Source organism: Mirounga angustirostris, unplaced genomic scaffold (genome assembly GCF_029215605.1).
Source record: "Mirounga angustirostris isolate CCGP_5_RB_7025 unplaced genomic scaffold, mMirAng1.0.hap1 SCAF_14, whole genome shotgun sequence".
In the NCBI taxonomy this organism is placed as follows: domain Eukaryota; kingdom Metazoa; phylum Chordata; class Mammalia; order Carnivora; family Phocidae; genus Mirounga; species Mirounga angustirostris.
In genome coordinates, this window is record NW_026991722.1 from 39,668,834 (window position 1) to 39,692,147 (window position 23,314).

Consider the following 23,314-nt stretch of genomic DNA (forward strand, 5'->3'; position numbering starts at 1 on the left):
GGTTCTGTTAATATAACATTTTTTTAAATGACAAAATTACTGAAATAGAGAACAGATTAATGGTCACTAGGGGTTAAACAGCAGGTAGGAACAATAGGCAAATGGAGTGGCTATTTGAAGGCAACTTGAGGGATCCTTGTGTTAATGAAAATGTTCTGTATTTTGACTGTAACACTGTTGATAACTCGGTTGTAACATTGTACTACAGCATTGTGAGACGTTCCCATTGAGAGAAACTTCGAGAAGGGTACAGGGATCTCTCCCTGTTGTTTTTATTTTTTTTAACAACTACATGTGAATCTGTAATTGTCTTAAAATAAAATTTGAATTAAAAAATTGACTGAAATGAGCCTGTCACTACAAAGAAAACAGTATTTGTTGCCAATGATGAGATTTAAGCTTTCAAGCAAAAAATCCGAATTTTGGAAAATTTGCTTTTCCCACCTGAGTGTCAACTTCCCAAGACTTAAAGACTTTTTTTTTTATAAGATCAGTAGTGATATTAACTAATGTCATGTTTTGATACTGTATAATGAAATGTGCCACAAACTGTAAGCACTTCATAACTCAGTGAACCAGTAAAGTATTTTCTACATGATCAATACACAATATTACAAAATCATGCATAGATGATCCATTCAAAATACAAGATAGGCCAGTGGATAATACTAGACGGAGTACAAGAGATCATTGATACTGTCTCAGGTTCCAGTTATAGCTAACATTTAAGAAATAACCATTTGTCAACTTTCAACAAACTATTCAAAAAGAATATCCACAATTACCTGAAAAGCTATTTAAATACACCTCCCCTTTCCAATTACATATCTGTGTGAGGCTAGATTTGCTTTGTATCCTTCAATGAAAATAACATATCACAACAGACCGAATGCGGACACATATGTGAGAATTCAGCGGTTCTCTATTAAGCCAGACATTAGAGATTTGCAAAAAAGTGTAAAACACTACCCCTCCTTTTGCTATATTTTCTTGTTTTGAAAAAGAGTTATTTTTTCATAAAAATATTATTTACACTAACATGTAAACATTGGGTTTATTATTTATTAATGATTAAGAAATACATAGTTTTACATTTTCCTGGCTTGAATTTCTAATAACGTAAGTACTGATAAATGTGATATTCACAAGCAAAAGCTCTTTGGGGCCCTCGATCACTCCTGAGACTGAGAAGTTGGAGAACCATTGCTCTGGGAGTTAAAAGTTTCCTGGTCAATCGCAGGTACACGTTCAAACAAATTCTAAACCCAGCTTACTTTCTGAAGAGTCTGTGGAAGAAAACAAGAGAGTGGCCAGCTTTGGCCAGAGGAGCAATTGTTCCCGGAGAGAGAGGGAGCTGTCCTACCACCCCTCCCTACACTGGGACGGGACCACACACAAATGCTGAGATGGCATGTAGATCATTCCCACTGGGTGTTTCCAGTGGGTGCCCAGGCAATCACTTGTGAGGCCGCTGTCGTTGGCCCCCCAAGGGAAGGATCAGTAATTTGGAAAGCTATCTCTAGTTACTGTGCTCCTTCATAGAGACAATATTACAATTCTGTGGGATTCAGAATTCCTTCCCTCCTTTAAAAACAAAAACACAAACATTTCACCAATAAGATGTTCACCAAAAATAATGATTTATAGTATATCCAGCTATTTACAGAGAAGATCCATTTATAGAAGAACAAGGCAGTTGGAATGGATTCTAGGTGAAATCCATGATGAAGAATCCTTTTTCATTTCATTTGCTGGCCATATTGTTGAGTTAATCTTCAAAATGCATGCTGCTAAAAGGGGAAAGAACAATTGATGACTTAATTTCTAAATTTAAAAACTGTCATTTCAATGAATCACAGGGAAGCAGTCTCATTTTTAAATGAAGTGCCATCAACAGGCTCCTGGCATCCCTCCCAGCTGGGGGGCTCCCCCAGCCGGGTCTCCAGGAAGATGCACTGGCCCGTCCGGCTAGCGGAATTCGTCCATTAGGACGAATACACACTGTAGCCTCAGAAAGAAGAGCATTCTGATTTAAGACCTAAACTAGATCTGGACGTTCCGTTATCAGTGAATTAACTGTAGAAATTGGGGAAAATGTAAGTTGATTTCTTGCTCTTGGGAATATGGTGCTTAGGGGGGTGTGTGTGTGTGTTTACTTAACAGCCCTACCGTGTCCCTGATACTTTGATAATTCTCCCCTTTCTTGATTTAACTTCCTTCTTTCTCTCTCTTCTCTTTATCATTTTCTTTAACTCCTTCCAATATTTGCTTCGTAAGTCAGCCCTTTTAATAACGCCTATATTTTCCAATTTCCAGAAGAATAACTGGCAGTCCTTTCTACTAGCTAATGTGTCCTCTCTTCCCTAACCGCTACTCCAAACCTCAAGTGCATCCCTCCTGGCCCAGGGCACCATGCCTGCAGGTACAGCTTTCATCAGGTTGGCCTACAAGGTCACTGGCCGATCTGTCCCTTTTATTTTGAGTCATAAAGTAAGCTGGAAATACTTGTTTGTTTTTTAAACCACAACAAAACACCTGTATACATTTTAAGTACTTTTCTAATAAGCTTGGGAAGTAACTGAGCCATTGCTTTATGATTAGCTGTAAACACTTCCTGCTGTTGAGGAAATGGGACAGCAGTGTATGGGAATAAAACTATTTGCTTTCTGTTCATTATCATTGTCCATCTTTTGACTAACTTTGCGAACAAATTTAGTGTCTAGTACCAGTTTGTCCACTTCAAAAAATCATAACTGTAAAATATAGTATGTCTTGAATAGCCATTTTTCTTCAGAAAATATCTCTTGATTTAGCTAATTGCAGTATTTCTAGTTTCAGAGATACCCTCATTGGGCACATTTTTTTTTTTTTTTTTTTAGTGTTGCCAGTAATTTTCAGAGACTCTATTTTGAATGAAATAGAACTGGAAGAATTTTATAGCTTCACTTTTAAACAATGTTCAGACTTGACGCCATTTTCCTTGCGCTCTTTTGTGCGTGAGACTAGGGGTCTGTGTACTTTACTACTGCATAAATAGTGGGTGCTGGGGCTACTGCTTAGTCCTGCCCTTCAAAAGGAAGGCTTTCGTGCAGGACATGCCCTTGCCACAAGGGGCCCTGCCTCCCCCAATTGTCCACTTCCTCCCAGGGGGCAACCCCAATCCAATGGCTACTGATGGGGGGACTACATTGGCTTGGCCCCCTTGCCTAAACTCAGGGCACTATCCCAGCTCCGTAGCAGGGCCTAGGCCTCTGCTGCAATCCCATCCCTGTGTTCCGTGTCCTCTGCTGCAATCCCATCCCCGTGTTCCGTGTCCTCTGCTGCAATCCCATCCCTGTGTCCCTTCACCCTCTGCCCTGTCCAGCTTCCCTTACTCCGTCCTCCATGCTCCCAGGAACACTCTCTCCAGGGCAGCCACTCTGAGACAGGGTAGTTTCAAGAGTCTATTGCCATTTCAGAGACCCTCTGAGGCAAGACTTTAAACCCTCTACTTGAAAATCTTGCCTGAGGGACGCCTGGGTGGCTCAGTCGGTTAAGCGTCTGCCTTCGGCTCAGGTCATGATCCCAGGGTCCTGGGATCGAGTCCCACATCGGGCTCCCTGCTCCGTGGGGAAGCCTGCTTCTCCCTCTGCCTCTGCCTCCCTATCTCTCATGAATTAAAAAAAAAAAAGAAAGAAAGAAAAAGAAAATCTTGCCTGAGTGTTAGTTACTGCACAGGGAGCCAGATGGATTGGAAATGGAAAAGCCTCAAACAGGCCGGCACCCCCTTCCTACAAGCCTGAGCTCAACCCCCACCCAAAAGACCTTCAGAGCAAAAACGCTTACAGTTCACCTGTCCCGTCTACCAGGAAGGTTGGGACTTAGAGGCAAAATCAGTTTTGTCTTTCAGAAGGGTCACAGACCCTCACCCTAGAAAAAAGATACAACCATACAATTTTGCATACAATTCCAGAAGGATATGAACTCCTTCCGAAAAGCCCTCATGGGCTCCAATTTAAGAACTGTTGACCTCTTGTGAAGGTAACAGGAACTCATGGTTTCAAACCTGTTATCCAGCATAGAAAATAAAGAGATTCTTTTTTAAGTATATAAGAAAGTCCTAATTCTTCTTCATATGATTTCATCAATAGGTTTTGAATTACCAAATATGAGACTCAACTTACATTTTCCAGATTCATAGCTGCCGTATTTGAACTTATCCTTCTACGATATTTCTTCCTGATACAATAGACACTGATGAGGGTGACTATCAGCATCAGGGCAAACATGGCAGCGGTGGAAGATGCAGCGATGACAATGGTGTCCCGGGTAGAGCCTCTCCTCTCACACCTCTCCCCCATGTACCACCAGTCTTCCCCTGACTGACACCTGCACATTGGAATGTGACCCAGAGTTACAAGTTGACATTTCAGTCTGAAAATCCTCACCATTGAAGGTGTGGGTCAACGTTCTGGCCATTGACATATGGAACTCAACCAGAGGAGGCCAGGCAAGGCCAATGGAAAAGAAATGGAATTACTATTCATCTGGTACTCAAAACAGTGGCCCCAAGGTGGGAAAGGAAGGTGGTGCAGATAATGGAGAAAATTTAGTTCTCATGTCTCTGTCCCTCCACCTCCCCGCTGTACCCCTTGGCCAAGCTCATCCCAGAATGTCTGAGAACTATGTCTATCTAGAAAATGGGGACGGTTCCACTTCACCACACCAGACTGTTGTGAGGACTTCATAAGACATATAACTCATAAGGACTTTTTCAGGCAATTACAATATAATGTACTATTTCTTCATAAATAATTTTACTGTTCTTGTAGCTATCCAAAGTCCTAAATGGAGAACAAAAAGTAAATATCCCATGGATGGCTATGAGATGAGAACCAACTGACCATTCATGTAAGATGTCAGTGTTTGACCCTACAGTGTGGAAAGGATAAACTTTCTAACAAGAGGATGGGGAGATCTCATCCAAGTGACCCCTTACCTGCACTCGGCTTTCCCATTTTGGACAATGCAAATGCCATCGTTCTCACATTTAAAGTTTGTGCAAAGGTCATTCACAGTAGAGGTTGGGGTTGGCTGAACTGGTGTAGAATTAAGGTGGGATATGTCTAAGGAGGGCAGAGGGAGAGTATGGGTGGAAATCAGTTTGACTTTAACAAGCATTTGATCTTTAAGTTTCAAAATGGATGCTTAGGTTTCACAGGCAGTGAAATAATTAAAATCGAAATCTAGATGCAAACTGAAGCTGTGGGGCTGTCAACTGAACCACATGCTTACCTGGGCCTGGGCCTGGGCTTGCCTGAGCTACAAGGGGCCCAAGCCCTTATAACCCACTCTCGAGGGACAGACGCAGAGACCAAAGCACAGCAATGCAAGGCAGTTGAGGGGTTTGCCCAAGGTCACAGGTCTCTTGCTAGAGGGGAGCAAACTGGGGGATATCTGACACAAGCCGCCAGGTCCCCTGAACAACCGGGGCTCTATTCTTTGCAGTGCTTCCTGTTGCTTGTCCTCCAAACAGGGTTGAACTGAATTGATGAACCTGGGACTTTTTCTCTGCTACAGAAGATGATTTTTCCCTCGACACAGTTATTCTTGAACATTTTTTTCCAAGAAGTATCATCTAGATTTACTCTAATTGACACTGACATAAAAATTTCATGGGTTTTAATTGCACCACCTTTCATCACAAACAAGATGCTGATTTACTGAGATGCGAGTGGGTCTTTAATAGTAAATGAGTTAAAATGGTGCCACATAAAACATGGAAACCAGCAGTATTCCTGGAAAATGTATTTATTAGGTGCCATGGGTAAGAAATTTTAAAAGGCAATAGATTAATGCTACCAGTGACAAAACATATGTGTGGGCGCTTACATAGGATACATAAAAAATATACATGCATCCTTGTATGCTCATATGTATATGTATGCATGTCTATATATTTGAAAAACACAATAAAGACAGTTCATTTCCAGTTTAATTTCATGTGCTGTGTAATATTTCTATTTCTGGAACCCCAGAGTATAATTCTAGGGTATGACAGCTATACTTTCACTTGTTTCTAAAGATTTCTGGCCTAAATTTTCCATGGCTCCATGTGGTGGTAATTAAGTTTTTTATCCAGGAATGGTCATTGTTTTTATTTAAGTTATTTTCATATTGTTAATGATTCATACCAAAAAAAAAAAAAAATCCCACTCTCATGCCCATTTGCTCCTATACCTAAAAATGGAACCCAGAAGAACACAGTAAATAATCAATGGCCACGACAACAACAAAAATAGCTTATATAAAATTATTTTTACTGACATACCTTCCACTGTCAGTAGGATATAAACATCATCTCCTTTTATAAAATCTCTGCTTTTCAGCCTCTTGTGGGTTATGAAGGCACTGGTTCCAGAGCCTTGACCTCTTCTAAACTGAGTTCCATTAGGGAAAAAAGCCACTTCTCCCACTTTGGAAGGCCTGTCCCAAAAATAGTTTCCATTATCTGAAAAAGCAATTTATATTAATGGATTGTGTTTAGCATCATCATAGCTTTTGGTGGTAGGAAAGAACAGGCAATGTGAAACACAATTAGGATAGAGCTCAAAATAATTAAATGATGCCATTGACCTGTGATGTGTTCCCTGGCAAGTCACTGAAGCTTGCTCATTGATACTGTTCTAAAGAAAATGAGATTGCCTAGCAAGGAAGACCACATTCTGGGATTGGTGTGGACGCATACCAAAAGTTTCCCGGGTGGGGTATAACACCTATATTGACCGGCCAGTATAGAAACTCCCCTGCGCATTAAAATCATTCCTTAGTTGCCCTGAGTCATAGATAGTCCTTTTAACCAAGTTAAATCAATACGTTTCTGAGACTTTTTTTAAGTTTTATTTTTTAAGTAATCTCTACAACATGGGGAATCAAACTCATGACTCCGAGATCAAGAGTCACGTGCTCTCCTGACTGAGCCAGCCAGGCACCCTGAGAGAGTTTTTGATATTAACATAGAACAATTCATCTCATTAGCTGAATTACTCACCTACCAGAGCAAAATCCTTCAGGAAAAGAAGACAGTGAGAAGTACTGCTTCTGGGAGAAGGTGATGACCCACCCAACTTTGAGCCATTTTCAATGGCTCATTCAGGGAAATATGTTTTGGCGAAAAAGTGAAGAAATTCTGAACATCGAGTCCCTATAATCCTGTTTGTGAATATTTCTTTTTTCCTATCAGATTAGTGGTTTCTTTTTTCCTATGTCACTGAGGTCCATTTTTTTCAAATATAGAATTCAAATTTGGCAATAATATTCACCTTGCCACAATTTCACTTTTTATTAGGTTCCCAGGGGGCAAAGGATTATTAAAATTAGAAATGTGATCATTCTGGGGGGAGGAGGAGCTGTTCCTTTCTGAGACTGGGAAGATGGGGAATGATGTCACCATTGGCAAGTCCTCCAGAACTCTTTAATAAGAAGTTATAGTCCCTTCTCAGAGCCTTCCCAACACTCCAGAGCACCCGCTCAACGTCTTCCTTCTCATCAGGAACCATCCCCTTCTACAAGAGCTGAATTGTGCTTGGCAGCCCTGGTGACAAGGGGGTGCTTATTATTACTGCCTCAGTCTTATGGCTGAGGACACTGGGGTTCCAAAAGACTATTTGCTCAGTATCACATAGCTAATGAGGAGCAAACTTTGGATTAGAACCCAGGCATGCCAGACTCTAAAACCAACACTCCTCGAACAACTGGGACCTCAGGTATGGTCAATTGCCAGGAATAACATCAGTATCTTCTCTATTTTTCAGAGACATTCCCAACTCACATCCTGACAGTGTCCTGCCTGGGGGACTCTACCCACAACTGCTGAAGCCCTTCCCCTCAATATCTTCTGTTCCTAAAATTTGGGGCTCAATACTCCCTAGGTACCTGACCATGCAGTCTCTCATTCCCAAATCATCCATCCCTCCCAGAGCAATGATCATGTATTAACAATAAGGAAAATGAGTCACCAACCGGTGGTCATAAATGGGTCTGTAGTTACACTCCGCTGGTTGGACATACGCTGTCGAATGTCAGGATTTTGATCCAAGAGTGTCATCGTGGCTTGTTGCCAAGGACATGGCCATTGTAATTGATCATCATTGGCTCCAGAGATCAAGTGGAAATATATTCCTGCATTAGTCGAATGGCTTAGATTCAAGTGAATCTGAAAGGCATAACCTTTAGGAGAATAAAATGGAGGGCTATAGAGAGTTCCACTTGAGCTGCCAATAAACTGTGTGAAATTCGTTATATGCCAGATGTGATGAGGGCACTGTGTTTCTGAAAGATTGATGTCATCAATGGACAGGCCACCCAATGATGCACCAGCGCCTCTGACCCCTCCAAACACCACTCTGAATTTCTTGGTCATTTTCAATGTTACATGGTAAAGTTGCCAGCTTCCAATGGGTATCTCTGCAAAAGAGACATTATTATTCCAAAGCAAAGGACTGAGAATCATGTGCAAATCAACATTAGAGTTTTTAACCTTCATAGGCCAAATGATCATCCTAGAGCTATTGATGCCTACAGGTCTGCAGTATGATCTTCTTACCTCTCCCGCCCAGGCCCATTCCCTTCAAGGGAGTTCTGTGGTGTCAAACTGCTCTCTGGAATATCTGGATGCTTATCTACTTGTTTCTCAGATAGGTCACCCTTTCCCAGTGAAGGCTGACCAAACAACCACACCTAACTTAGGAGTACTCCATGCCCTATATATGAGTTACCTCCCATTCTATGTTAGCTAAACCCAACATCTACAGTTGTACCCAGGATTCCTGTGAGGTTCAGCCAAAGCCTCATTTATAGTTTGATTGAAATACTTCCTTCACATGCAAAATTTTCCATCAACGTTTTGGTAGTATTAAACAAGAATCTGCCGAACCCCAGAAAGCCCACATTTACCATTTACTCCTTAGATCATTTACTAGTGACTCAATGTTATAAATATGTGAATATTTGATACCATCATCTTCCTCCCCATCCTATACTTCCCCTTTCACTATCACCTCCTACCCCTAACTAGCAGCACAGACTATGCTATCTTGTCTTATTTTCTTGTATCACACACCCAAATAAGAAGCAGCAATACAGGGCGCCTGGGTGGCTCAGTCGGTTAAGCGACTGCCTTCAGCTCGGGTCATGATCCTCGAGTCCCGGGATCGAGTCCCGCATCGGGCTCCCTGCTCGGTGGGGAGTCTGCTTCTCCCTCTGACCCTCCCCCCTCTCATGCTCTCTGTCTCTCATTCTCTCTCTCGCAAATAAATAGAATCTTAAAAAAAAAAAAAAAAAAGAAGCAGCAATACATTTTTAAAATTTCAGAATCCCCCAGGTAGAGACCAGCTCAGGAATTCATGTCGAACTAGTAGTTAACACAATGACTTAAAACTTGAATATATTGGCACTTACTGTGAAACACAATTATGTGAAAATAACTTAGAAATATCCAAATTACAGAAAATACTATTATCTACGGGTAGACTCTGAACTGAACAAAAATCTTTCATTAGCACTTCCACTGCATTAAGATCAGATCAGCACCATCCGTTTAAATTCTGGACTCCTAAGCATGTTTCTTTTTTTCTTTTTCTTTTTTTTTTTAAGATTTTATTTATTTATTTGATAGAGAGATAGCAAGAGCAGGAACACAAGCAGGGGGAGTGGGAGAGGGAGAAACGGGCTTCCTGCCGAGCAGGGAGCCCGATGCGGGACTCGATCCCACGACCCTGGAATCATGACCTGAGCCGAAGGCAGACACTTAACGACTGAGCCACCCAGGCGCCCCCTAAGCACGTTTCTTAAGTACCTTTTGTGCTACTGTTTATGGGAGGAAAATGGTATGACATATAGCATAATGTAGATCGATTTTATAATAGGTTTTACTCAATTCATTCAAACCAAGTGGTCAATATGTGGAGCAGACAGTAGCAGAATTGGCAGCAGGGAAATTTCTTAACCACCTGCTTTTATAGTTGGTCAACGTGACCCACCTCTCTGACAGATGATTGGAATGGAGTGTTGCCCTCTCTCTACTCAGGAATTGCTCCAGAAGTTGCACTTAACTGTAACTAATCGTAACAATTAGAATTCTTCACTAGGATTTTTTTTTAAGCTAGAAATTAGAGGAAGAGTCCCTTTTCCAGTCTGATGGCATATTTGATAAAAACGTAAGCTGGGAAGTGGAATATTCAAAGCACCAGTTTTGTGGACAAAGCCTATCTGAGATAACATGAAGGTCCCCGACCATGTTCAGGGATAGGTTTAGCCCTGCCTGAGGCCAGTTCCTCCCTCGTCCATCCCACAATCTCTTTACATTGAACCAGTAACTTCCCATTTTGCCTAAACTAGTTTTCCTTGTTTTCTGTTTTTTGTTTTTTAAGATTTATTTACTTATTTGATGGAGATGGAAAGAGGGAGAAAAAGAGTAGGGGGAGGGGCAGAGAGAGACTCTCAAGAAGACTCCCCATTGAGCTCAGAGCCCAATGTGGGGCTCAATCCCATGTCCCATTAGACCACGACCTGAGCAGAAAACCAAGAGCCAGATACTCAACTGACTGCCCCACCCATGCACCCCTCCCATGTATTTTTTTTTTAAGATTTTTTATTTATTTATTTGACAGAGAAAGACAGAGTGAAAGAGGGAACACAAGCAGGGGGAGTGGGAGGGGGAGAAGCAGGCTTCCTGTGGAGCAGGGAGCCCGATGTGGGGCTTGATCCCAGGACTCTGGGATCATGACCTGAGCCGAAGGCAGACGCTTAATGACTGAGCCACCCAGGCGAGCCATCCTGGAGCCCCTCCTCCCATGTATTTTTATTACCTGCCAAGAACTGACCTCCTCAGTGCCACAGACTTAGAGTTAAGATTGCTTCACTCTGAACTGAGACAATAAGAATGTTGATACTGTACCTTTTATTTCCTCCACAAGCGTTAAAGTACCAACCACATTGTCTGCGGGATACTCCCTGGTGTAGATGTTCAGTTGGTCGTTTTCACTTCCAGTGTTATATAAATAAAATTGCAAGCACTGAAATCCTCTTTTAGGGTATAATGTTCGACTTTCCAGCAGGGCCGTGGCCCCCACGCTTACAGAGCTACTGTTGAAATGCATGAAGAAACCAGAACCTGTTCAGAAAACAAAAGCAGAATTGACAAAGCAGATACGAGATATAGGCATGCGTCTACTTAGTACCCACTGCAGGCAGAGCACTGTGCTGGGTATTTAAGTACAGTTCCATGAGCAGGGGGTTGATAAAAGAGATCTTGGGCCACCTTTTCCTTACTATAGCTTTCAAACTCAGAAAAAAGTATCACCTTCTTGGCCTCGTGTGTCTCTCTCTCTCTCTCTCTCTCTCTCTCATCTTCTCCCTCCCTCCTTTCCTTCCTCCTTCCTTCTGGCCTATGGAGGACCACTATCCACTATCCAAATCTGCATTTTAAAAGAAAAGGGTATTTTTATTGACATATATTTGACATAGAGCATTGTGTAAATTTAAGGTGTACGACACGTTAATTCGATACATTTATATACTGTAATATGATTGCCACTGTAGCGGTAATTAGCAACCTCTAACATGTCACATAATTATCATTTCTTTTTTTGTGGTCGGAATAATTAAGTTCTAGTCTCTCAGTAAGTTTAGTGATCAGAATATAATATTGCTGTCTATATTCCCTGCACGGTGCATTAGATCTCCAGGGCTTCTTTACTACTCATTGCAAGTCTGTACCCTTAACATCTGCCTTCCTGCCCCCAGCCCTCCAAGAAAGAAAAAGAAAAGGAAAAGCACTCTTCACTGTTAGGGACCCCAACCACTGCCTAGACTGGCTGAGCTGTCATGCAATGACCCTCAGTTCTGAAGTCTAGTTGTACATCTTTGTTGCCAGGAATGAGCAAATAAATAAAAATGGAGTACTTGTAGCCAAATAAATGATTGTTTAATTTAAAACAAAATTATGATGGAAAAGGATACTCATCTGAATAAAATTAAATAAATTGTACTTTGTCTCTTCATTTTCAGGACTTTTATAACAGGGAGGTGTAATCACAACCAACTGAAATTCTGAAACGGATTAATTCACAGCCTTGTGCTGTTCACTGGAAAGTCTCTTGTATCTCGTGAGCTTTGAGAAAACCACCCCGCTACCCTGGACATAAGAGCCCTTCCAGGAGGTACAGTCCCCTCCTGCTGTGGGCACAGACAGGGAGAGGCTTCACAGAGCGCAGCTCTGACTTATAGAAAGAAGAGAAAAGTAAAGAGGAAAAGCAAAGAAATGAGCCATGTCCTTATAAGGCATAGAACTGTATCCTTAGTAGCAACCGAATGGGTTATCATTAATAATTCAGATAGAAATTAGGGATAAAATCCCAGTCTTTCATAGCAAAGGAAAATGCTGGGGTCACCAAGTGTAAAATCCAGAAGTATCTCACTCCTGTTACCTTTGCACTGGCCCATGCTGGAGTGATCGCTCTCAGGCCCTCTGGGAACCTGGGACACCCATTGCCAGTCAGCATTATCATCTGAACTTTGAATCATACCACACACATTTTCCAGTTCAAAACTGCATGAGTCCATAAAGCTCAGGGAAGTGGCTACAAAAGTAAAATGACAATTATTGACACTCCTCCGACATGATAATCCAAGTACGGAAGTACTAGGAATACCAGGATGGCATTAAAGGGGACACCTTGCTGATTCTGGGGGTTGAAGACTTCTCGATATCTGCAAAACCAAGGGATTGATCAACTCTGTGTATCTGAATAAGCTGTCTGCCCCAAGACATTTTTCTTTAATCATCTAATGTATAGGAACCTGAGTCTACACTCCTCTAGTTACCCAGATTATTAAACTGCAACACAGATGATTTGATCCCATTTGTATGACGGCTCTTCATTCAAAACATTGACATGGGGCATGTTACTATAGGCCCCAATTTGTGTTTAGATCTGAAGGCCAGATCTTCTGAGAAGAAAAATGTGGCTTCTAAGCTGTGGATTGGGATTTGGGTGCTCTTATGTTGTTGTTGTTTTTTTGCTTAATATCAAACTTCTACTATAAAATTATAATTATCAAACAACTATCAAACCATCATTTCAGAAAAGCCAGCGATGCTCAGCAAAATGGCACGGCACGTAATTTTTCCTACATGGCAGAGAGACACAGAAGGCATTTCAAAGAACCTGCCACATACTGCAGTTATATAGTCGATTCAACTTTAAGAGATCATAGTCACTGAAATCCATTCGTTGGCCGATCACATCCATGAAGTCTGAGATTCTTGTGACAATTGTTGGCTCTGTTCCATTCTGGAAAGCAGTCTTACTGTAGTGCATTACAGAGGTGTAATCATAGGGAACATTCAAGGAGTCTGATTCTTGGTCATTGTAGGTGTTAAAATTGTGCTCTCTGCCTAAATGATAAATTTGAAAAGATCTTTAATTACTTGATGCTCACAACACTTAGCTTACCTTCTTCTAAGTTTCCATTACTGCCCAAGGTTGGACATTAATTTAGTGTAAGGCTCTAAGAACAGCTAATGGAAAGGTAGATTCTCAATGGTGGTGTCGGGACAGTCAGGATCACTGGCAGGTGCTGATGGGAGGGTGGGGGCACCCACAATAGATGGAGATGGAGGTAAAAGGCCTTTGAGAGGCGTGGTGGGGAGACACCTGGGAATGATAGCACAGACAGGAGTCATCAGAAGGAAATGACATAGCCGGCGGTTTCATGGTTACTGGAATATGTATGCAAGTTATATGGTACGCAAATACCTTTAGAGAGGATACCTAGTTGCTTAGGATCACACTAACGGGCAATGGATGGCAACTTGAAATGGGATGATTTTGTGGAAATAGTGAGGTGGATCTGGTCTCTAAAGCTTACAGAAGTCAAACATCAAGACATCAGTTTTTCCATTATTAAGAGTTGGCAAGAGACGGCACATGCTTAGAAATTCAGTTTTTAACAGAAAAAAAGACTGTAAGAAAACAAAAGAAATGTACCTGACAGAATTCTGTCCCACATTATGCTGACATAGTCATCCCGGTCAGAACGTGACTGCTCATGCCAGAATCCCAGTGCGTGGAGGAACTCGTGTTGGACTGTTGCTATTCTGTCGCAGTTTTGCCCGATGGAGAGTTGTTGCTTCCCCACGTGCCTGTTTCCCACTGAAGACCAGCAGCTTACAGGAGAGTTCACAGGACAGGGGGAGAGGGTGTTCTCATGGTGGCTCAGAGTAAAATCCCCAGGGCCCAGTCCACTCAGTTACCCACCTAGATCCTTCACTCTTATAATCAGGACATTGCATTTCTCTCTTAACCCTGGCAAGCTATGAGAAACCTTACAGACCAGATGATATTTGGAGATCTGACCCCGGCATCAACTATTACATAGGAGCAAGTCATCCCCCAATCAACCTAGTCCGGATTTTTTCCTGGAAATTTCTAAGTTCTTCGCATTGTCCTTGGTATGTGGATGACTGCTAATAAGGTTTTTATAGGTATAGCAACCACGCAGAATTGCTGAGCTCTGGGCAAATAACACTGTCAGTTTAACTCAAGTAGGAAGTGTAGTTAGGTTAAAATAAATTGAGATACACATGCGTGCACACATACACGCGTGCACCTACACACGTGTTTTACCGGAAGAGGGAAAGAAGGAGGATGTCAGCTACAAACGGCTGAAGTTCCCTGAGTTGTGGGATGCATGGCATGCAATCCCACCCTCCTGGTCTTAATATAGTTGCATGTATGAAAACATTATTTTTAGGGGCGCCTGGGTGGCTCAGTCATTAAGTGTCTGCCTTTGGCTCAGGTCATGATCCCAGGGTCCTGGGATCGAGTCCCACATCGGGCTCCCTGCTTCGCGGGAAGCCTGCTTCTCCCTCTCCCTCTGCCCCTCCCCTCTGCTTGCGCTCTCGTCAAATAAAGAAATAAAATCTTTAAAAAATATGTATTATATTTATAGCTAGAGACACTAAATACCATTTGTCTTTTACTCTCCAGCAAATGGCTAAGGAAGCCCCCCACCCACCTCAAGGTCAGGGCCTAGGACAATTGTTGGAACAGGTCACAGCTGCAACGTTCTCATTTGAACCCCTAGAAGACAAACTCTCCACCTTACCCGCTGCCCTTAAACACTGATACATAGTTAGCTTCTCCAGCCCAAGGCTTGAAGTCAATGCATGATTTTAGGCGATAGCGTTCAAATGCATTAAGGATAACTCCCTTTGCATTCATTTCTGATGGAAGAAAACCAACAAAAAATACACGTATTAACATTATCACCGTTGAACGATTCACCATGGAAACAGGCTATGCAATATATTACTTATGAGTCAGTCCCTTCGTGAATGTGTAGCATTTTATTTTATTTATTTATTTTTTTTTAAAGATTTTATTTATTTGACAGAGCACAAGCAGAGGGAGAGAGAGGGAGAAGCAGGTTCCCTACTGAGCAAGGAGCCCGATATGGGACTCGATCCCAGGACCCTGAGATCATGACCTGGGCCGAAGGCAGCCGCTTAACCGACTGAGCCACCCAGGCGTCCCTGTAGCATTTTATTTTGACCAAATTTAGTATTCTGTATAAATTAAGTATGTATCATATACAAGATTTGATTATTCTTCAAATCCCTGATTTTGCCCCATTTTTATTTCTCTGGAACCCTTAAAGAGTACATTACAGAAGAACAAAAAAGACATTTCCTTACCTCAGAGAACATATACCTTGGATCACAGGCAGCCAAAGTGAACACTCACTGTCACAGGCCTCATCTGAGAAGCTATAGTATGTATTTAAAGCCCCACAGCAGAGCTTTTAATTGGAGGACTTTGAGATGGGAGAGTCCATGAATATGTTTGTATGTGAAGTATCTATATCTGTATTTATATCATCTATATCTGTTCTGTATCTATATCATCTATCATCTATATCCGTGTCAGTCTATATCTATATCCGCAAAGTGTGTTTCCTGGGGAGACTGTTCGTGAGCTTCTCAAGTGAGTTCAGGGCCCAAATTAGGCTTAAGAACCATTGCTTCAGGGGTGCTTGGCTGGCTCCGTTGGTTAAGCGTCTGACAGAATTTCTTCTATCATCTCCTCATTAATCTCCTTACTTTCTTTTTGCTTCTTCTACACTGCAACTAGCAGGATCACAATCTCACATCCACGTTAAAACCGTTGGAGGCCCCACATCACCATCAGTAGGCACCAAGTTCTTTAACGTGGGACACACTCAAGCCTTTCCAATCTAGATCCTGCCTACCTGTTCAACCTCATTAACTCCCCACTTCCAATCTAGATTCCAGTTAAGGGTTTTCTCCTTTCCTCATGCCTTTGCACATAGTGACTCATCTGCCTAGAGCACCCTTCCCTTGCATTCAGAGGGGGTACTGGCCCACACAATGCCTTCCTGCAGATTACAAAGAAGCACCTCGTCTGGGCAGATGCAGCAAGTGTTGATTTGGCAGGTAGATAAATAGCACTTCATGCAAAGTAACAAATGCGTCTTGATGAACAAAATGCAAACTTGATTTCAGTCCCACTTCACCCCCCGCCCAGGCACCGATGTATTGTGTATAACTTGCATAATTTTCATGGCCGCCCTGCTGCAGTGTCAGCTGCTTCCTGATGCATATGCCTTTATATCTAGGTTGAGTTCAATGCCCCTCCAACGTGCTCCCATGGCTTTTGAACTTATCACTAAGCAAAATGTTTATTCCATTCTATTATAATGAACTCTTGGCATATCTGAATCTCCACTGAAATGTGTGAACTTTAAGAAAAGTTTCCCAAAAGACAGTTCCCAAAGTGATTCTGGTAACTGGTACCATAAATAAAATGAGGACCATGTTTACAGTTTTCCATTACAATTAAATTTCTTCTAGAGAAAAGCTGTCCTTAATTTTGGATTGGATTCTTCTGATTTTTTACTATTGAAATTTTCTTTATTTTATGAAAAGATGATGATAAAGATAGTGGGTTCTTATAGTTGGGTAAGTTCCTGACTTGGTAAAATAAAATGTTGGTAAACATTTTATTTGGTAAACTCAGTCTCCCCACTGAGTAGGGAACCCAATGCGGGACTCGATTCCAGGACCCCAGGATCATGACCTGAGCCAAAGGCAGATGCTTAACCGACTGAGCCACCCTGCTGAAGAGTTTCAAGCCAGGAAGTGAAATGGTGTCATTGCCTGTTTAAAAGACCACTTTGCTGTGGGGGGCATGGGAGGTGGGGACAGGGACAGGGTGGAAAAGATTATAGGGGAGCAATATTTGAAATAGAAAGACAAATTAGGAGAAAAATGGGTTATTTGGGGCACGCATTGCAGACAGAAATGGCAGAACTTGCTAATGGATTTAGGCCAGGTCCTAAAATATTTTTTTTTGTTGTTTCATGTTTTTAACTTGTATGTAAAATCTGAACATATGGGAAACCACTACTTTCAAATAAAGACTAATTCCCTGACTTTTATGTCCCCAGCACCCAATACAGAGTAGGCTCTCCATGAATGTTGGTTGCATTAATCCCTTTCTTGGTCAGAATGCAGCAACTATTTCAGACAAAATCATTTAGGTTCTTTTCATTATTCATTTTGCTTATTTTTATAAGTAAATGTTCATGGGCCCATAAAGCAACAAACCTTTAAAGACCATGCAAGCTCACCCTTGAAAATACTGTGATTATAGGGCACCTGGGTGGCTCAGTCAATTGGGCATCTGTTTTCAGCTCAGGTCATGATTCCAGGGTCTTGGGATCAAGCCCCACATCGGGCTCCCTACTCAGTGGGAGCCTGCTTCTCTCTCTCCCTCAGCCTGCCATTCCCCCTGCTTGTGCTCTCTCTCTCTCTGTCAAATGAATGGATAAAATCTTGAAAGAAAGAAAGAAAGAGAGAGGGAGGGAGGGAGGGAGGGAGAGGGAGGGAGGGAGGAAGGAAGGAGAAGAAAGAAAGAAAGAACCAAAGAACCAAAGAACCAAAGAACCAAAGAAAGAAAATACTGTGATTATATTCTGTCAGGAACATACATCAGTTACACATACTCCAAGGTATATACTAACCCAAGCTATCTTCTAGAACATATGGAATGGTATGAGGCCATCTGTATTCTTCTCCAATGATAGAATTTCTATCTTGTGCCTGTCAAAAATAAATGTGAAGGGTTATTTGATGAATCAGGCAAAAACTTGGGAAACAATGAATAGTTAATCAAGAAATAAATGAAATTTAAAATGCAAGAAAATAAGTAAGTTTATGCAGGATACATTTAATGGTAGTGGAGGGTTGCTCTGGTTCTGAGGTGGGAATAACACTTGGTATGTTCTAATCTGTTTTGAGGCCAGTAGCCTCATGAATTAGGAGAAAAAAGAGATGAGATAAGAGAGAAGTGGGGGAGATGGAAGGACAGATAGTCAGGAGTTAAATTATGCAGGTCTTGAAGGCTGTGGGTAAATTTGGATATTATTCTACATGCAGCAGGAAGTTGTTGAAGAGTTTTGTTGTTTTTTTAAAAAAAGATTTTATCTCTTTATTGAGATAGAGAGAGAGAGCAGGAGCAGGGGAGCAGAGGGAGAGGAAGAAGCAGTCTCCCCGCTGAGTAGGGAGCCCGATGCAGGACTCGATCCCAGGACCCCAGGATCATGACCTGAGCCAAAGGCAGATGCTTAACCGACTGAGCCACTCTGCTGAAGAGTTTCAAGCCAGGAAGTGAAATGGTGCCATTGCCTGTTTAAAAGACCACTTTGCTGTGGGCAGGGAGGGGGGGGATGGGAAGTGGGGACAGGGTGGAAAAGATTATAGGGGAGCAATATTTGAAATAGAGAGACAAATTAGGAGAAAAGTGGGTTATTTGGGGCAGGCGTTGCAGACAGAAATGGCAGCACTTGCTAATGGATCAGATGCTGGGGTGAGAGAAAGGGCAGAAGCAAAGGTGACTCCTGGAGTTTTTACTTATTCAGGGGAGTAGGGGGATGATTTTGCTAAGAGGGAAGATCTGGGAGGAGCAGTTTGCTTGAAAAATCTGAGTTCAGTTTAGGACACCTTACATTTGAGGCTCCTCATAGACACAGAAACGGAACTGACAAATTGGCACCTGGATAGACCAGTCTGGAGTGCAGCAGAAGGAATGAATGAGAGCCACACATTTGGAGTCATCAGCATAGAGATGACATGTCAAACCCTGTCACAAGGTGAGATCAAGAAGGAGAGTACAGATAGAAGAGCCCAAGACCAACCATTGGATACTGCAGCTCTGCTTCTTGAGTTGAAATTCCCAGTGGAGGTTTGACTTAAACTATCTGTAAGGTACCTGTGTTCATCTGTGTGCCATGTACTCTTCATGCATAGATTTGGGAGGATCTTTACTTGGCAACACTATCTTTAGCTGTCAGGATTGAAGTCACAAAATCTATCTTTTATGGTAAAAAGCCCGATTCATTGACGTTTACAAATTCAGTTTAATTTTGCTTCAACTAGATGAAATCAGTGAGGTTCTATTTAAAAATGAAAACATCATATTGTTCCAATAATGAAAATCCATCAGATCAATAAGACCAAGGCATACATGGTGGGTGATGGTGGCATTAACCACACAGAAATCTGAGGAATGGCTGATGAAGGCACTATTATGGGAGTCTCTCAGAGTATAATATATTCATTGAATAAATCTGTCACCAGGACTCGGTACCCTTAGAGATAGTTGGGCTTAACAAAGCCCATGTTGCCCAATCATACTCAGATATTCTGTATTTTGGTTTGCAGTAATTAACAGAAGATTCTTCCTTGCTTTTTTTCAACTCACCCCATCAAGTCTGATGTCCCCCTCAAAAAGATCCAGTCCCAAATCTAAGAGGGAAGATAAAAATTCATGTTAGCAAACTGGATTCGAACTCTCCACTTAATAAAAAATGTAAAAAAAAATCCACAAACCTTCATTGATATCAAATATATCTTGATCGAGTCCACCATCTACATCTTTAACTAAAGGAACAAAGAAAACCACAATGAACATCATGTTTATGAAAGAAGACAATCTTCATCAATTACCAAATTAAAAGTAAGTAAGGTTCTTTTGCCTCAGTAAGTGACTACTAGGTTCTGATTCAATGTACACTGATTGATTGATTGACTGATGGAGAACAGGTTCTGATTCAATATACATTGATTGATTGATTGATTGATTGGTTGATTGACTGAGAACCTCTCATGAGCCAGGCTTGGGGCTATGGGGCTTTTGCATATATGCTCTTATCTTATCCATGTCCCTTGAATGCCAGATGACTTCAGGAATAAGAAATTGGTCACTCTATATAGTATTAAACTTAATTTTAAAGACTAGACTAGATGATTAGATTAAATAGGAAGTGAATGTTTAAATTTGGTCAAACCAGTACAATCTGCCCAATATATCCCTTGCTAGTAACATACCTTGGAACTCTGAAGCAGAATTACTTATTTAAATTTGAATTACTCTTTTAAGTTACAAAGGAGTGGATAATATAGCCAAATCTCTAAGTGTACAACAGAATAGGATGGACATCAGGTCTATCTGAGTTTATACAAAATAGCAAAAGTAATAATAGCAAGCATTGATGGGATGTCTTGTGTTTGTCATTGTGTTTAGACTTTCCTATGTCACCATTTATTTTTTTGCTTGGTATGTGGAACCCTGGAACAAGAACAATAAAACATTCCTCAATAAATCAAAAGAAGGCAGTGTTTGATTAAAGTTCAAAGCAATTATAAAATTATGCTTATGCAATTATGCATTGTGCTTCACATTAAATGTGTCCTTAGTTCTTCTGTTTTGTTGTTCTATTATCCACATAACTTTCTTTTACTATAACTTGGAGCAAAAACTCAAAATAGACTCACCAAAGTTTTCTTGAGTTGGCTGAGAAACAAACACATAAAAAAAAGGCATTATTATGACACCCATGACATAAGTGATCTTCTTGGTTCCAATTTATATCTAGCAATTTGTGGGTTTGTTTGTTTGTTTTTTAGATTTTATTTATTTATTTGACAGAGAGATAGAGCCCTAGTAGGCAGAGTGGCAGGCAGAGAGAGAAGGAGAAGCAGGCTCTCAGATGAGCAGGGAGCTGGATGTGGGGCTCGATCCCAGGACCCTGGGATCATGACCTGAGCCGAAGGCAGCTGCTTAACCGACTGAGCCACCCAGGCGCCCAAATTTGTGTTTTTTTTTTTTATTAATATTATGTATTACTTTCTGGCTTATATCCAAGACAGCTAATTTGGAGTCTATAATAACTTTCTGACCAAAGGGTCTTCTTATTTCATATAAAAAAAAATGAAACTGGCTGTTATATGAATTTGAAGGTGAAAGAAACAAGAAACCAATTTCACAGATTGAAAAGAAGGCAGAACATAAGACTCCAGCCCTCAGATAAACATTCGCCTTAAACATGATTCTCTAAAGGATTCAGGGAGCAATGTTTGAAAAACCTAATAATTTATCCTCATTGTTGAAACATTATTGTAATTTATTACAATCCCTTCTAAAGAAATTTTATCGAAGACCTCATTAATCATGGTTTTTTTTCACATTTTTCTCAACACTGCTTTCAAAGACAATACCAAATGTTTAAGGAAAAAAAAATCAATGGGTATACTTTGCAATTAAAAAAAAAACACTTTAAAAAAAATAGCAAACTTCTGAAAATAGGTTCTACAAGTGATCACATGAAAAACCCAGAATACCCACCCAATAGAAAAACGTAAGTAAACCTGAGAAATGTCTTAGTGGAGTCTAGTGAAAAAGCTCATGGGCCTGGCAGACAGTAGGTGTGGGTCATATTCCTGGTTCCACCAACTCAGAGTAAGTCAGCTCACCCTCCCGAAACTCAGACTGTCTGTAAAACTGGTTAATATGGCTTACATAGACAAATACCAGAAGCCTATGGACTGTTTGGCAAGCAGTGGGAATTAACTGATTGGATAGTTTACCCTTCTTTTTGACGTTAACAAGTGCCCTATTTGTCTCACACTCACAGAGGAATACCAAGACACCCAATGGAAAAGTATTGGTGCGTAACTGCAATTTTAATGTATCTTAAATGGTATCTCTTGTTTTCAATGCTGTAGATCCCATTTACGGAATATCAACTCAATATAATCACTTATTTTTAAATCCCAACTAAATTCCGCCCCCTCTCCCCGAGGCATTTGAAACTTCATTTAAAACCCTGAGCTGGTCTGTGGTTCAAACTACCTGTCACTGTAGCAAGATTGGTCAAAATGGACAAAGAAGCAGAAGAGAAACCCCATGCTACAAAACTGTAAGTGTTTGCTTTGCCAGTGACATTCATCATTCACTCCATTCGTGTCTCATGTCACGGTAACAGCAAAATGCATTTCACTCAGCAGTAAAAATGGAATGGTTGTCACATTTCGCATTTTCCATGTTATCAAAAGAAAACTTGCTATACAAAAATGAAACTGAAAGAAATATATAACTTTATGTCAATATCCCCGACTCTTTCCCCCGGGGGGGCTTCTTCTCACTCCCTATGACCCTGCCTGTCCCTTGCTGGCCCCAAACGAAACACTCCTTTCATTAATGTTTTGAAATTCCTAAAAAACAAGAAATGGACAAACAGGCAATTGGCCCCCAATTTTTCTAATCATTTTCCAAATATTGTTTCCTTACCAAGCCAGGAACCATGAGGAGAATGGCAGAGAACAGAAACCAAGGCAGATACCATGAATCCATGTTATCACTTCCAGTTGGAACTGCAAACTATGAAAGTCAGAATAGCATTTACTCTTTAAAAGGCAAACATCATAACTTCCAGCCTTTGATCTCAATGATCCATCTTGCAGGTCAGCTCACCGTGGTGGTAGTACCTATAATCAAAGAGTTAAAGTCCAGTATCCCGAACGCAGCTCTGCAGAGTAGTTGGTTGGCTTTTTTTTTTTTTTTTTTCCATGTCAACATTCAGTATCCAAGTGCCTGGCTGAATCCTGTTAATGAAATAAGTTCTCTAATATATACATACTTGCCCCCAGGATTATTAACGACCACTCGAGAAAAAGAAAATATCAAATTAATTTTTCATCTCAATTTTTCAAACAGTAACATTTTTTAAAAGACTTTATTTATTTGAGTGAGAGAAACAGAGAGCACGAGCACGAGCGGGGAGGAGCAGAGGCAGAGGGAGAAGCAGGCCTCCCGCAGAGCAGGAACCTGACATGGGGCTCGATCCCAGGAACACGGGATCATGACCTGAGCTGAAGGCAGACGCTTAACGACTGAGCCACCCAGACATC

General features: G+C 41.2%; 1 protein-coding gene across 1 annotated transcript; it reads right to left on the reverse strand.

Moving 5' to 3' along the window:
• Positions 1-678: 678 nt before the first annotated feature.
• On the reverse strand, positions 679-23,055 carry MEP1B (meprin A subunit beta). The gene is made up of 15 exons (XM_064578827.1): positions 22,695-23,055; positions 20,900-20,918; positions 19,955-19,999; positions 19,827-19,870; positions 18,088-18,166; positions 15,151-15,268; positions 14,031-14,209; positions 13,220-13,438; positions 12,468-12,620; positions 10,937-11,152; positions 8,002-8,445; positions 6,311-6,490; positions 4,979-5,105; positions 4,164-4,368; positions 679-1,790 (listed from the first exon to the last, which is right to left on the reverse strand). Exons 1-15 carry the CDS (start codon positions 22,755-22,757, stop codon positions 1,776-1,778), a joined length of 2,106 nt encoding a protein of 701 aa, XP_064434897.1. The 5' UTR covers positions 22,758-23,055; the 3' UTR covers positions 679-1,775.
• Positions 23,056-23,314: the final 259 nt, after the last annotated feature.

Coding starts and splice junctions, on each gene's coding strand:
- MEP1B (XM_064578827.1), bottom strand. CDS start 22,757: ATGGATTCATGGTATCTGCCTTGGTTTCTGTTCTCTGCCATTCTCCTC. Junction 18,167..19,826: donor GGGACATCAGACTTGATGGG/GTGAGTTGAAAA, acceptor TATTTTTGACAG/GCACAAGATAGAAATTCTAT. Junction 14,210..15,150: donor TCAGTGTTTAAGGGCAGCGG/GTAAGGTGGAGA, acceptor CTCTCCTGTAAG/CTGCTGGTCTTCAGTGGGAA.